The sequence below is a fragment of the Psammomys obesus genome, unplaced genomic scaffold, assembly GCF_907164565.1.
Source record: "Psammomys obesus unplaced genomic scaffold, mPsaObe1.curated_primary_1811, whole genome shotgun sequence".
NCBI lineage: Eukaryota > Metazoa > Chordata > Mammalia > Rodentia > Muridae > Psammomys > Psammomys obesus.
This window is the reverse complement of record NW_026585643.1, coordinates 2,898,085-2,911,432: the sequence shown is the minus strand read 5'-3', so window position 1 is coordinate 2,911,432 and position 13,348 is coordinate 2,898,085. Positions and strand designations below refer to the sequence as shown.

General features: G+C 35.2%; 1 protein-coding gene across 4 annotated transcripts in view; it reads right to left on the bottom strand.

The window, feature by feature from the left end:
* Zmym2 (zinc finger MYM-type containing 2) overlaps positions 1-13,348 on the bottom strand; it is a 68,530-nt gene that overhangs the window by 20,311 nt on the left and 34,871 nt on the right. For all 4 annotated transcript variants that reach the window (XR_008721202.1, XM_055616777.1, XM_055616783.1 and 1 more), the window contains 6 exons: positions 12,376-12,526; positions 11,714-11,829; positions 8,405-8,521; positions 6,151-6,301; positions 1,826-1,998; positions 559-724 (listed from right to left, as the gene is read on the bottom strand). Coding sequence is in view for 3 of the 4 variants with exons in the window: in XM_055616777.1 (XP_055472752.1) it covers positions 559-724; positions 1,826-1,998; positions 6,151-6,301; positions 8,405-8,521; positions 11,714-11,829; positions 12,376-12,526 (874 nt within the window). In the remaining variant the exon portion in view is untranslated. The remainder of the gene's footprint in view (positions 1-558; positions 725-1,825; positions 1,999-6,150; positions 6,302-8,404; positions 8,522-11,713; positions 11,830-12,375; positions 12,527-13,348) is intronic.

Sequence of the window (13,348 nt, the reverse complement as noted above, 5' to 3'; positions counted from 1 at the left end):
TTAAGCAGACAGTATAAAAATATGGAGATAAGTGAGTAATTAACTGATTTTTCCCTTTGCCCAGTCTGAATACACATTGCTTAAAAAAAAGACTACAACTTCTAAAAAGTTTTATTGTTTCTTCCAGGCCACAACTAGCACATAATCTGCTAAGAATGGTTTTTATTTGAAATTAATTATCAGAGGATACAGATTATTTTTAAAACTGTTCTTTTCATTCTGTTTAATTTCTAATTTAGTCCAGTATTGTTTCAGCTAACAATATTCTCCTTTAAAGGAGAATAAAAGAAGCAATGTATCTATGAAACATCATCATATAGGCGACTTGTGCCTAAGTGGGATTTATTTCAATTGTTATTTTCCATCGAGACATAAACTCTGGGAGAACTGACCTTTTTCATGGGTAGGCTTAGTAGGGTTATAGCCTATGATCTTTACCATTGATTGAGCCATGCCCCAATCTTAATAATGATCTTCAAAATCAACTGCTTATTATCAATGCTTGGGATTCAAAACTAAGAAAATATAAAAAAGTCTTCAAGTAGTCACACTACATACCATAATGCAGGTTTTCAGGCCCCTTCTGGGTGGTCATGTTGGGCTCGTTCTGCTGACAGTAGAAACGCAGTAAGCAGTGTTGGTCACAGAAGTGCTTCATCTCCCCGCGCCACTGCACTCGCTCTTTTAGAGCGCCTTGGGACTTACAGCAGTCACACCTGGCAGCCTTAACAAAAAGAAAAGCACTCAGAAATTCAAATGAGAAGACTGAATACATCTCACACATGAGCTGACTAAACTCATGAGAAATTATTGAAACATTATTAAAGGAAAAAATAAGTTTGTAAGTCAGACATGAAGACTAAATGTGTAATACAATTGACAAAATCCAATTCTTTTTCACTAAAGTCAAAAAGAGAGATGGCTCAGCAGTTCTTGTTTTTGCTGTGCAATCCTAAGGACTGGAGTTCTGATTCTAGCTTCCATAAAATAACAGAGCAGCCGATAAACACCGTTAAGTCCACCTGAGGGATCTCATGCCCTCTTATGGCTTTCATATGGAGGCGCGTGCATCTGTGTACACATACATGAATCTTAAAAAAAATAACTAAACGAGCATGCTTAGACAAAATGGATAGAATTTACTTGAAAATAATTTAAAAACTGGGTATGGTAGTGCATACTTATTACTCCAACAGTCAGCAGATGAAGGCAGGAAGCTGGCAAACTTGAGGTCACCATTGGCTAGTCTATCTAGGGTGCCAAAGTAAGACCCTGACTCAAATAAGAATAAACAAAACAAAAACTTAAACCGAACAGCAGTTGCCTAAAACAAAATAATTTTTACGCCAATAATATTATCTTGAATAATTCTTATTAATACGGAGATTTCCGGCCATGTGCAGTGGCACATGCCTGTAACCCAGCACTCTGGAAGAAAGAAAAACCAGCTAAATATTGAAAGTTACTACTCTATTGCTTAATACTGATAAGCAATAGAGTCATTAAATACTGGAGTCATTAAAAAAGATGTAGAGAAATATCCCTTGTATTAAGCTACACCACTGAAAATACATGAATAGCCTAATGGTTGGTAATGCCTAAATTCTAAACAAAAATAATGATAATTCCACTTCAAGATACAAAAGAAAGTAGGAAAAACAAAACTCATCTCCATGAACAGCAGAATCAGGGCTAGGCATAAAGTACACAAATTCAAAAAAAAAAAAAAAAAAAAAAAAAGAGTTAACTGTCACAGTAATAGTTACCAAGAATTTTAAAAGACTATCCAAAGTTGTTGATGTAATAAAAATGTGTTGTTACTTGCCTTATAGTACCACTCCTGAAATTTTTTACAGCAGTCTTCACTGCAGAAGTCTCTGACAACCCCATCAAGTTCTTTAGTGGCTCCCTTCTTACACAGCTGAGAACAATAGTTGCACGTAACACATCTTAATCCTAATCGTCTTGCAAAATCTTGTTTGTATAATAGCTTGCAGCCTGAAAAATGTTATATTTTTAAAAAAAAAAAAACACATAAAAAGACAAATTTTAAACTGAGGCTGATCTTATAAGAGTAGCTAATTATCAATTTTAGAATATGACCAACATATTCAAATAAAAAGTCCTCTCTCCCTTCTGACTGAAAACCTCCATATTTTATGCAGATGCTCACATGGAGGCCAAAGCTTTCCTTCCTCAATAGCTCTCCTCATTTTTCAAAACAGTTTCTCACTGAACCTAAAGCTTGCCAATTTAGCTAGCCTGGCTAGCCAGCAAGGCCCCAAAGCCTCCTGTCTCTGCCTCCCCAGTGCTACGATTGCAGACTGCCAAGCCTGACTTTTACATGGGTGATAGGAATCAAACTGAGGTATTCATACATCATGTTTGCACAGCAAGCACTTTACTGACTTAACCTTCAGGCCCTCTGAAATACTAACTCTATTATGATAACACCAACCTGTAAAAGTCAGAACAGAATATGATTATTATATTAGAAAACATATCATCTATCACATAGGTTCAAACAATACTTTTAACACATTAAATTCTGATAATGCTTCAGAACTATTTTTTGTGTTCTATTTAAATAAAATCACAAGGATACTGCACGTGAGTGTGTTAGAAAAATAAATGCAGACTACAGAGAAATTCCGAGTAAAGAACATATATATATATATATATATATATATATATATATGTTATTTAGAAGGCATTATACTCAAGTTTTCTAGATTCTTCCTATCAGCCTATTTTCATATAGAAATTCTTCAAGGAAATAAAACTCTGACTTGCCTAAAGAAAACACTTCACTATCCACTCCTTTAATTCCTCTCTTTATCTTCTGCATAAAAGTGTTACATATTTTTACGTATCTAATTTACCATCTAGACTACCTCAAGTTACATAAGCCTTCATTTTCTTACTCATGATACTTCTACGTAAAATACTCTACTAATATCTAGGAAACCCAATCTATTCTTTAATAAAAAGCTCAAATTATAATTCCACCATATACAATATTCTTATCAACCTAAAACCTTAAGAATATATTAAATGTTTTGACCTATCTGTGACTCTTCTATTTTTGGAAGCTGGGTCTCATTACTGTATAGTTCAGTATATACATGGTTCAGTATATACACAGTATATATATGGTGGCTTTAAACTTTCAATCCTCCTTCCTCAAACTCCTGAGATTGTAGGTAACTGCCACCATACCAGTCAGAAAGAAAATTCACAAACCACTGTCTATCATCCTATAATTTATTGCTGTGAACTACATTTTATTTTTAAAATTTCACTTATTTATTTATATATGTAAATATGTTTGTGTGGTCTCATACTATAGCTTACACAGCAGTCGGGACAAACTGAGAGAGTCAATTCTTTCTATCATAGGAGCACTGGGAATCAAACTGATGTCACTAGGCTTGTCACCCTTGCTCACTGAGCCATCACCAGCTCTTAAACTATATTTTAAAATGTTTTTTTGTTGTTGGGTGAAGGGGGTTTTTTTGTTTTGTTTTATTTTTCTTTTTGAGAAAGTATTTATGTAGAGCTGGATGTCATGGAACCCACTATGTAGATCAAGCTGTTCTGAAACTCACAGGTATCAACCTGCCTCTGCCTCCTGAGTGCTGGACTAAAGGTATATGTTACCATACCTGGCCTTTTTTAATTAACTGGATATGATTGATGGTAGCACAAACTCATTTAGTAGTAAAAACTTTAAAAAAAAAAATCATCTTAACACTTTATTATTATCCACTTTAAACGTAAGTCTTTCCCTATCAAAATTATGTTCTTAAGTACCAATTAACTATTTAATGCACTATTCATTTTAATAAAATCCATTTTAGATTTATAAAAATACAATTTCTACAAGATCACAGATACATATATTAATAAATCAATATTAATATGTTCAGACTTAGGAATGAGACTTTTCCACTCAGTATTAATCATTCTAACATCTCAGAAATTGTCTTTTTACTGTAACTTTGCTCTTAGATAATAATAGTAAAGCATGGTTCTTGGTGAGCTATACCAATTACAACTAAGAGAGCTGCCTTGCTTTGTTAATTAATACCCTCTAATATACATGCTGTATTATGTGAGAGGTAGGTGGAGACACCAGTTGAATAATATATCGAATTTCTCTTCCATTGACTACCCAACTTCCCTTCTGCCCCAAATTTGCTACAGGGATCCACAGAAAAAGCAGAAGCAGGGGACCACAAGTCCTCAATAAAAAGTAGCAGGTGAAAATAAGACAAGAAGGTTCTTTTGCAGTGGTATAGTGACTTCGGACTCACTGTTGAGAACGAGACATTGAAGGCTTCATCCCCCAAACAGAAACAGTTTAGACTGGAAGCCATTGAAGAAACCTTAAAAACTGTGATGGAGGGCTGGAGAAGATGGCTCAGAAGTTAAGAGCACTGGTTGTTCTTCCAAAGGTCCTGAGTTCAATTCCCACCATGAATGGTGGCTCACAACCATCTATAATGAGATCTGGTGCCCTCTTCTGGCTTTATAGGCATACATACAGTACATAACACTGTAATACATAATAAATAAGTCTTTTAAAAAGACTGTCTCAAAATAATACCAAAAAAAACCCAACCTGATAGGGGGCCAGACCATGGTAGTACACACCTTCAATCTCAGCACTTGGGAGACAGAGACAGGTGGATCTCTAAGTTTGAGGCCAGACTGGACTATACAGTAAGGCCTACACAGAAAAACCCTGTCTCAAAAAACAAACAAATAAAAGTGACAGGGATATATATAAGTCTTCAGCTGATGGCTTCTAGCAGAGGTGAGGAAAGACTCAAGTTTTCTTTAAGGGGCTAGCCACTGGGAGTTTAACCATGCTCCAAGAAGTATATGAGCAATACAAGTTGGACTTATGTTTTTTTGTTTATTTGTGGGGTTTTGTTTTTGTTTTGGTCTTTTCTCCTTCCTTTTTGGGGGGAAGGCACAAAGGTGAGGTGGTGGACCTTGGAGAACTAGTAAAGAAGGGTGATGGGGTACCTTGTCTAAAATTCCCAAATAATAAATATATTATATTGGGAAGCTAGAGGAATGATTCAATGGTTAAAAGCATGGGCCATTCTTCCAAAGGACCAGGGTTCAATTCCCAGCACCCACATGACAGCTCAAAACTGTCTGTAACTCCAATTCCAAACGATCAGACACCCTCTCATGGACATACATATAGGCATAACACCAATTCACATAGAATAAAAATAAGTAAATTTTTTAAAAAAGGAAATATAGGGGTGGAATAGATAGGTCAGTGACCCCAACAAAAGAAAGAACAGAAAGTAAAAGCCAACTTAGAGAGAAAAAAAAGTGGCAGCTGGAATACTAGTAATAACAGGCACTAAAACCCAATCCTGCTTATATCTCTAAAGAAGTAAATTTACAACTAGAGTTCATGTCTACAATCTGACTTGTGGTATGAGACCAGGGAAAGTTTAAGTGAGAAGAAAGGACATTTGTGAACATATTATAATAGAACTCAATGCAGCCCAGACACCACAAAACCCCAGATGTATCTATCTACTGCAGTTGTCACTGCGTGTAATTCCTCTCACCCCTCTGTCAATAACCCTTCTTTAAAAGGCTTGAGGTCAGAGGAATTTCAGATATGGGTTTGTTTGTGGGGTATTTATTTGTTTTGAACAGATGCATGGACTTTACTGAGTAAGCTTCCTTAACCCACAAAAATCTAAAACCTGAAACTTCTGGAATATCATGGATTTCAGATTTTGAGATCACTGATGAACATTCTATACACTAAAAAAAATTGTAGCTAGGCAGCAAGCTGGTAGGGGAAATGGAGCAAAACTCTTTACTCTTGAAAATCAACTTTCAGGACACAAGATATAAGTTTAGCAGTGACATGGTATGACAATGCTTTCTTTTACTTTATCCCTAAATTTCTACAGATGAAACCTTGAGGGTCAAGTCTATTAAGTACATGTAAAACAACAGAAACAACTGATTAGAAAGTAAACTAAGTTTTGTTTAGTCATATTAAGAAATTTGTGCACCTATTCTGAACACCTGTAATTATATATTTTTAAATATTTTAACAAGACATTATATATAATAAAAGTTATGAACAATGCTTTACACACTTGCCTTCACTACAGAAAGGTCTCTTAACGCCAGAGAAATTGACTGTTTCATGCAGAGTCTTCTCCTCTTGGCAGTATTCGCAATATGTAACTATGCAATGCAACTTCTTATAGTCATCTGAGCAAGTTTTGCTGCAGAACTGATGCACTTTGTTCTAAACGCACAATGGGAACCTTGGTAAGTATGAGAACCATCTCAAGACCAAGTTTAAAAAAGAAACAAGCCATTTATTCAGAAACTTAACTCATTTATCTATTTAATGTTATGATCCTTAGAGATACATTTCCTACAGAACAGACACCTAACTTAACCAATTCACTAATTATAAACATAGCTCAACAAAGCTCAGTATCATTAACTACCCTAAAGGTACTCAATGCCTAGGTGAACAATCACTGCCATAAAGAATCAGTCTGGAAATGTTAACTGAATTGGAGAAACAGAAAGGAAAAAAAAATACACTGTGAGTAACCTACAGAAATAGAAGATACAACATTTTTAGTCAAGGCAAGATAGTCTTTGTTGAAAATAGAGAAGTAGATTCAAACACATTCCTGTTACACTTTAATAAAAACATCTACTATGTCTTAAGTTTTCAATTTGATGCTATTATATAGCAGTAATGCAAAAACTTGAGACTGAGTTAGTTCCCTTAAATAAAAAATGGTTAATTATTATTTCTCCTGGCTTCAAAGCCACAACTGTCAGGCCTACTTTTTACACAATGAAGCAGGAGTTAAGAACTAAAACTCCAAGGAAAGCAACTTTTCTCTCAAAATTATAGCAGATATAGATTAAGTCTAAATCATCAACATAAAGATATCTGAAAACTAAACAAAGAAAAATAAAACTGTCTAGGAAACAACTCAAGCAGTTAAAGCGATCATCAGTGGGAAACTGCCCTCTTATGAATACATAATTTAAGAGGAGAAAGGATGGCTGGGGAGGTAGCTCAGTAGTGAAGTATTTGCTGCATACTCAAGGTCCTGGGTTCAATAAACACACAAACAAACAAACAAACACACACACACACGCACACACATGAACACAAATTAAGAGGGAAAAAGAAAACAAAAATCATAACTGCTAATCACGGAGCCCTAAACCCAGTCTTCTGAGGGAGGTGCTCATTCAATGGCATCTAACACTAAGGCAACACCACATCACTACAAAATATGACAGTGAAGAAATCCCCATTTTCACCCTAAAACTTATTAGATTTCAGTTTATTATAAAAATAATTTCCTGTATGGTATTATTTTGTATGCTTGCCTATGGATTTCCTTCCTCACTCCCTGATCATTCCTTTGTTCTCATGTTAGGCATTCAATATAATTTCTGCTAATAGGTGGTTACTAGTCTAAAACTCAAGATGGGATGCCATCAATAGTATCAAAAGAATGACTGGTTTAACTACTCTGGAGATTGCACCAAAAAAAGAAAAAAACTAAAGAATTTATAGGCTCTAAAAACACTTTCTCAGATTTCCAAACACTTTTGAAATCATGGAGTCTAATTCTAGATACCATTTTTCATCTGAGCATTACATTTCAATTAACATGTGAACAATCAGAAAATACTCAGGTTTTAGTTCTACATCTTACATAACTTTTTTAGGTACATACTCCACGCTCTACTCTTGGACCACTCAATCCACCCCAAAAAAGTTTAAAGGATGGCCAAAAGTAAACACTGTTCAACACAGCAAAGGGCAGCCTAGATGATCTATCTATTCATTACTGTCCTCCTATGGAAACAAGCTCACTGCTCAGAGGTGGCAACAGCAAAAGAAAGAACATGAAAAAAAGTAGTACACACTTTAAAAAGGTCAAGAATGCTAAAAGAAAAAGTAACAAGATTTACAGGCCTCTACTCTCTTATTAAAATACACTTATAAGATGTTAAACAACAGCAAAGTATCTGACTTAGTTCTAATTCTACAAATAATGGCCAATCAGATATTTATAGTTCAGAGATGATAATAATAATGACAAGAAGAAAACAGTATAATAGTCTACAGATACCCTGGGTGTATAAAGTGACTTTCAATATTCTGTTACAAACATTATTGTGCATGTGACGTCAATAAATTGGTTCACCTTGAAATCTATCCTGTCAATTTCATTTCCAGAGAAAACACCAATGACACAAAACATGAAATTATAGCTCACTAACAAAGGCTTCCAAATAGAAATACCAGTTACTTTGTTAGATTCTTGTCAGCATCAGATAACACATATAAGGAAACAAGACTTGCCTCCCATTCCAAGATTTCTGGTTTTGAACAAAAGGAATTTTTACAGTAGTTGCATTTCAACTGAATATCACTGGGTGCTACAAACTGGCCATTTGGAGATGACTGCATGCTTAGAGCCTAAAATAAAGAACAAAATACACTTAGTCTGACATGTATTTTAGAACTTCTACCTGTAAGAACTATCAAATGTCTACTATATGCAGAAAGTAAGTTTCTTTGCTAATTATTTCTTTAGTACAGCAAACGACTTTTCTCAAGTTTGATTTTAAAATAGACCGTGGAAAAGGGCTGAAATGTAGTTCAGTGATAGGATGCTTGCTTAGCAAGCACAAGATCCTAGCTTCAATTCCCAGTATTTAAAAAAACAAGAAACAAACAAAAGATTAAAAAAATACACTGTTAACTTTACAAATTGAAATGTTTACTAAAGGATTATCTAAAATAAAACATTTAAAGAAAATCTACCACTCAAATTATTTCAGCTGAAGAAAATTATAGCTGTAAGGTTAGTTGCACAAGTTCTGAACCCCAAATGAAAGCACGGAAATGGGACGAGAAGAGAGGGAGGGAGGGAGGGAGGGAGGTGTAAAACAGGAAGGAGACAGAAAAACCCATACTGGTCTCTCCAAGGCTCAAATACTAAGTTATAAATGACTCACCCCATTACATCAATCCTATAATTCTCACTCCAAGTCCTTATCAAGGAAAACAGCATGTAGTACTTTTTTAAAAGGTAATCAATTCTTCTACATAGTTAGGTGAAGAAAGAGTAAAAAGCTGGTATTCATACCAGGAATAATTCACAAAATAAGATAGGATATATAAGCATACACAGATCTAAAATGAGTTTGTTTGTTTGTCTTGTTTTCTGATTCTTTGTTTGCAACAGGCCTCTATATAGTCCCTGATGTCCTGGAACTACTATGTAGAACAAATATCCTCCAGGCTCCAAAAATGCTAGGATTAAAGGTAAATGTCACCAGAAAAAGAATATGCCCTGCCCCCCCCCCCCCCCCCCCCCCCCCACCCCCCCCCCCGTCCAATTCTTTCTCTTTTATATGTAGCCCTGGCTGTCCTGGAACTTACTCTGTAGACCAGACTGGCCTCAAACTCAAAGATCAGATGCCTCTGCCTCCTGAGTGCTGGGAATAAAGATGTAAGCTACCATCATGCCCAGCTAATTTTTTCTGGTCCTTAACCTGAATAAACTGGTACTTATCATTCTTGTAAAGTATACCATGCATCACATATACATATGACACATAGCCTTGTAATGTATGAAGTAGCTAATAAAATTATTCAAGAAACAGTGGAGGAAAAAATAATTATTTTTAAATACCACATGGTACAATACAATTAAAGTTTGTTTAAAAAAAAAGTAAAAAAGACATTTACTATCAGGTGAATAAAATGTTACATGCCTTATGGGCCACCTCATCCAGCTTCATCTAGCCAAGTCTAAAAGGCCTTTGAGTCACACACTTGCAAGAACCATATTGAATTTTGTAACTTCTAACACTGTGAGAAATAGCAACTTCTGCTTATTAGCTATTTTGTTATAATAGTTTAAAGCGACAAAGAATATCTTGCTTTTTTTTAAGATTTATTTTTATGAGCACTGGTGTTTTGCCTGCATGTATATGGTGCCAGAACCCCTGGAACTGGCGTTATAGATGGCTGGGAGCTGCTGTACAGGTGCTGGGAACTGAAACCAGTTATTCTAGACAAGGATCCTGTGCTCTTAGCCACTGATTTCTCCAGTCCTATTATCCTGATTTTAAAAGGAAAATACCTAATACAGATATAAATTTAAATTATACAGCTTGCTTGAGAGATAAAAAAATATTGCCTATTTGTCAACTGTGTCCTATTCATATATAAAGAGACTACGTAAGGACGTATATGTGTGTGTATGTATATATATATATATATATATATATATATATATATATATATATATATACGCATATACTTATATATACTCTCATCTGAATGTTACTCAAAGTTATTTCTTAAAAATATTTAACGTACATATACACAGTCTCAACAAACAACAGCCAAAAGAAGTTTGAAGTAAATGAGAAAAGTAGTTAAGCTGGTCATAGTGGCTCTAGCCTGCAATCCCAGCACTTACAAGCTTGAGACAGGAATATGCACTTCCAGTTTTAGGCCAGCCTAAGCTATAGCTTTCAAAAGCAAGGGTGGAAAGTAAGTAGTTAAGACAGTATCTTTTAACAGTCAAGTACACCTAACATTAAAAGGGATAAGGGTAGTTTTAAAATCTGACAAGCAGGAGGCCATCAACACTATCATTCTCTTCTCAAATTAATTATTCCTCTATTTCTAGTTTAAGAGAAACCAACAACACAGAAACAGTATGTACTACTATAAGAACTTTATCAATGGCCATGATTTCAATTTATGAAAGTTTAGTCTTGAACAAGTTTACTGTCTAACTTCAACAAGAATAGAACTCAAGGAAACTATATTTACTCATTTGGCTGAGTTTAAAACCTCAATTTACAGGGTAGTGTCTGTTGTAGTAAACTACTGTAGCATAGTTAAAAAACTAGTTTCATTTTAAATAAATGAACAGAGAGCACAGTACCTGGGGTAAAGCAGAACTGTTGGATGAGTTAGCTCATGAAGCATGGCTTTATGCACTGGTTTGAACCTTTGAGCAATACCCTGAAATTTTCACACACAACAGGTAAACCTACTCGTACTACCTAACTAATGCTCGAGTCCCCTCAAACTACTCCTCCAGAGTGGACACCAAATTAAGTCTCAGCACTTCCTATAACATTATCTTCTGAGATTATCTACTCCAACTCTGAAAAACTGTCAGACAGTTCTTAACATTTACCAGATCAAAATCACCTCCCTGAAATGGATCCCATACTAAGCTAAGGTCTACCAGAGAAGCCTGACCCTATCTTTACAAGTTTCATTTCTAATTTGAGAAGCATATGTATGCTTAATACTTTCAGGGTAAAGATACATATTTTTATTCATTTATCATAAAACACAGCTACTCAAACTATCTAAGAAAAGCACTATATACATCAAGCACTAAATTAAACCACACTAAAATTCATTTTCCTTCAAACTCTGTATCATAGTAATAGTTTAAAAATCAATCAAATCTTTACAAAGGACAGCCAGGCCTTCTGTGATTCATGCTATAATCTCTACCCTCCAATCAGGCCCTCAATAAATTAAGTATAAGGTAGCAAAAAAGATAAAGCATATTACACTGATTGTTACCTATGTGCATATTATGGGGTGGGAAAAAAACAAATAACAAACCTGAAATTTAGCCACACAACTGGAATTGCAAAAGTTATACAGTTTTCCATCAGGCATTGTGGCTTGGTATTGAGGTAAAGAGTTTCGCTTACAAAAATGGCAAATAATTCCCAAACCTATAAGAGAAAAGATACAGACCTGATTTCTTTATAATGTAAAAGAAGGTTTGCTTAAACTATTAACTGATAGTTAAATGGGTCTCTCTATAAATTGTTCCAATATTATTTGTACCTTTAGCTATTCGAGATTATTTAGACCTTTAAAAAATACTGCCAGGGGTTTAACAGATGGCTCAGCAATTAAGAGCTCTTGCAAAGGACCCAAGCTCAGCCTCCAGCAACCACAAGGCAGCTGACAACCACCTGTAACTCCAGTTCCAGATGATCCTTCATCTTCTTCCGAACTCTGTCAACACTGCACGTACACAAGTGCACAAATATGTTTTAGATAGTTTTGGATGTAGTAAGGATTTTAGCTAAGAATAATTTCAGATACAGAGAAAACCTAACTTTTAAAAATTAAAAAGTATGGAAATCATCAAAATGATTTTAAGCCTGTATTAAAAAAGTTAGGTATGAGAAAACTAAACACTGTTCAAACCATAAAAAATATCAGTTACCTTTAAAAATAAACAATTATGTCATTAAAGTCTTGAAACTTACTTTGTGATTTTGCATATTTTGTCTTGTGACTGTTCATGCAGGCAGTTGAACAATATGGCTCCATATATCCATTAGGACCTATGCACTGAGTCATATCAAAAAACCTGCACTGTGTTCGGCAACCAGTACAAGTTGTCAGTTTTCCATATTTCTAAAATTTGAATATAAAAAGATAATTAAAAACACACACAATTCAACTGGAACTAATTTCACAATATTTTTTGAAGAGCAAAGGGCAGCACTCTATGGAGCTCAGGCTGGCCTCCAAACGTCTTACTTTCCTTCCTTAGCCCCACCAGATCTGGGATTATAGACACATGCCATCATACATAGCTCAGAACATTTGCTACCAATTCAAAGTGATTGTATTACGCTCTAATTGTGCCACCAACTAGATTAGTGCTAACAAACCAGTCATCACCATCTGGCTTCAAAAATATAATTCTGTCTAAAATCTAGGTGAAAATCTACAAAAAACTTAGTACTTTTTTTGTGTGTGTACAATGGTTTTGGCACTAGGCTCAAAACTGCATTTCTATTAAATAAGAACCAAGCAAGCTCTATGGCTACTAACTCTCACCACCTGGACATGGTTTGTAGTTTTTGGAGCCTAAAAGTTTTGCTGAGTTGAGAAAATAAATGAAGTTCTGGAGAACTACAATTTGGAAAACAAGACAATAAAGGGAGCTGCACGAAAAAGAATTACAGCTACCTGACTCCAGGTAAAATGAAGTCTCTGGCTGAGAATCGATATGAACACGTTTGAGAAGCAGACATAAAGGAGCTGGCAGTGGTGCTACACGTAGGAGCTTGAGGCAGGAGGCTCAGCTATGTAACATGACCCTGTCTCAGAAATATACAGCAGCAGCAGCACCAGCAACAACAGCAATTAAAAAATAATCCAAAATGGAACATGGGGAAAAGAAAAAAACACATATACAGCCTCAGTGGCTAAGAAACAATAAAAGCAGGA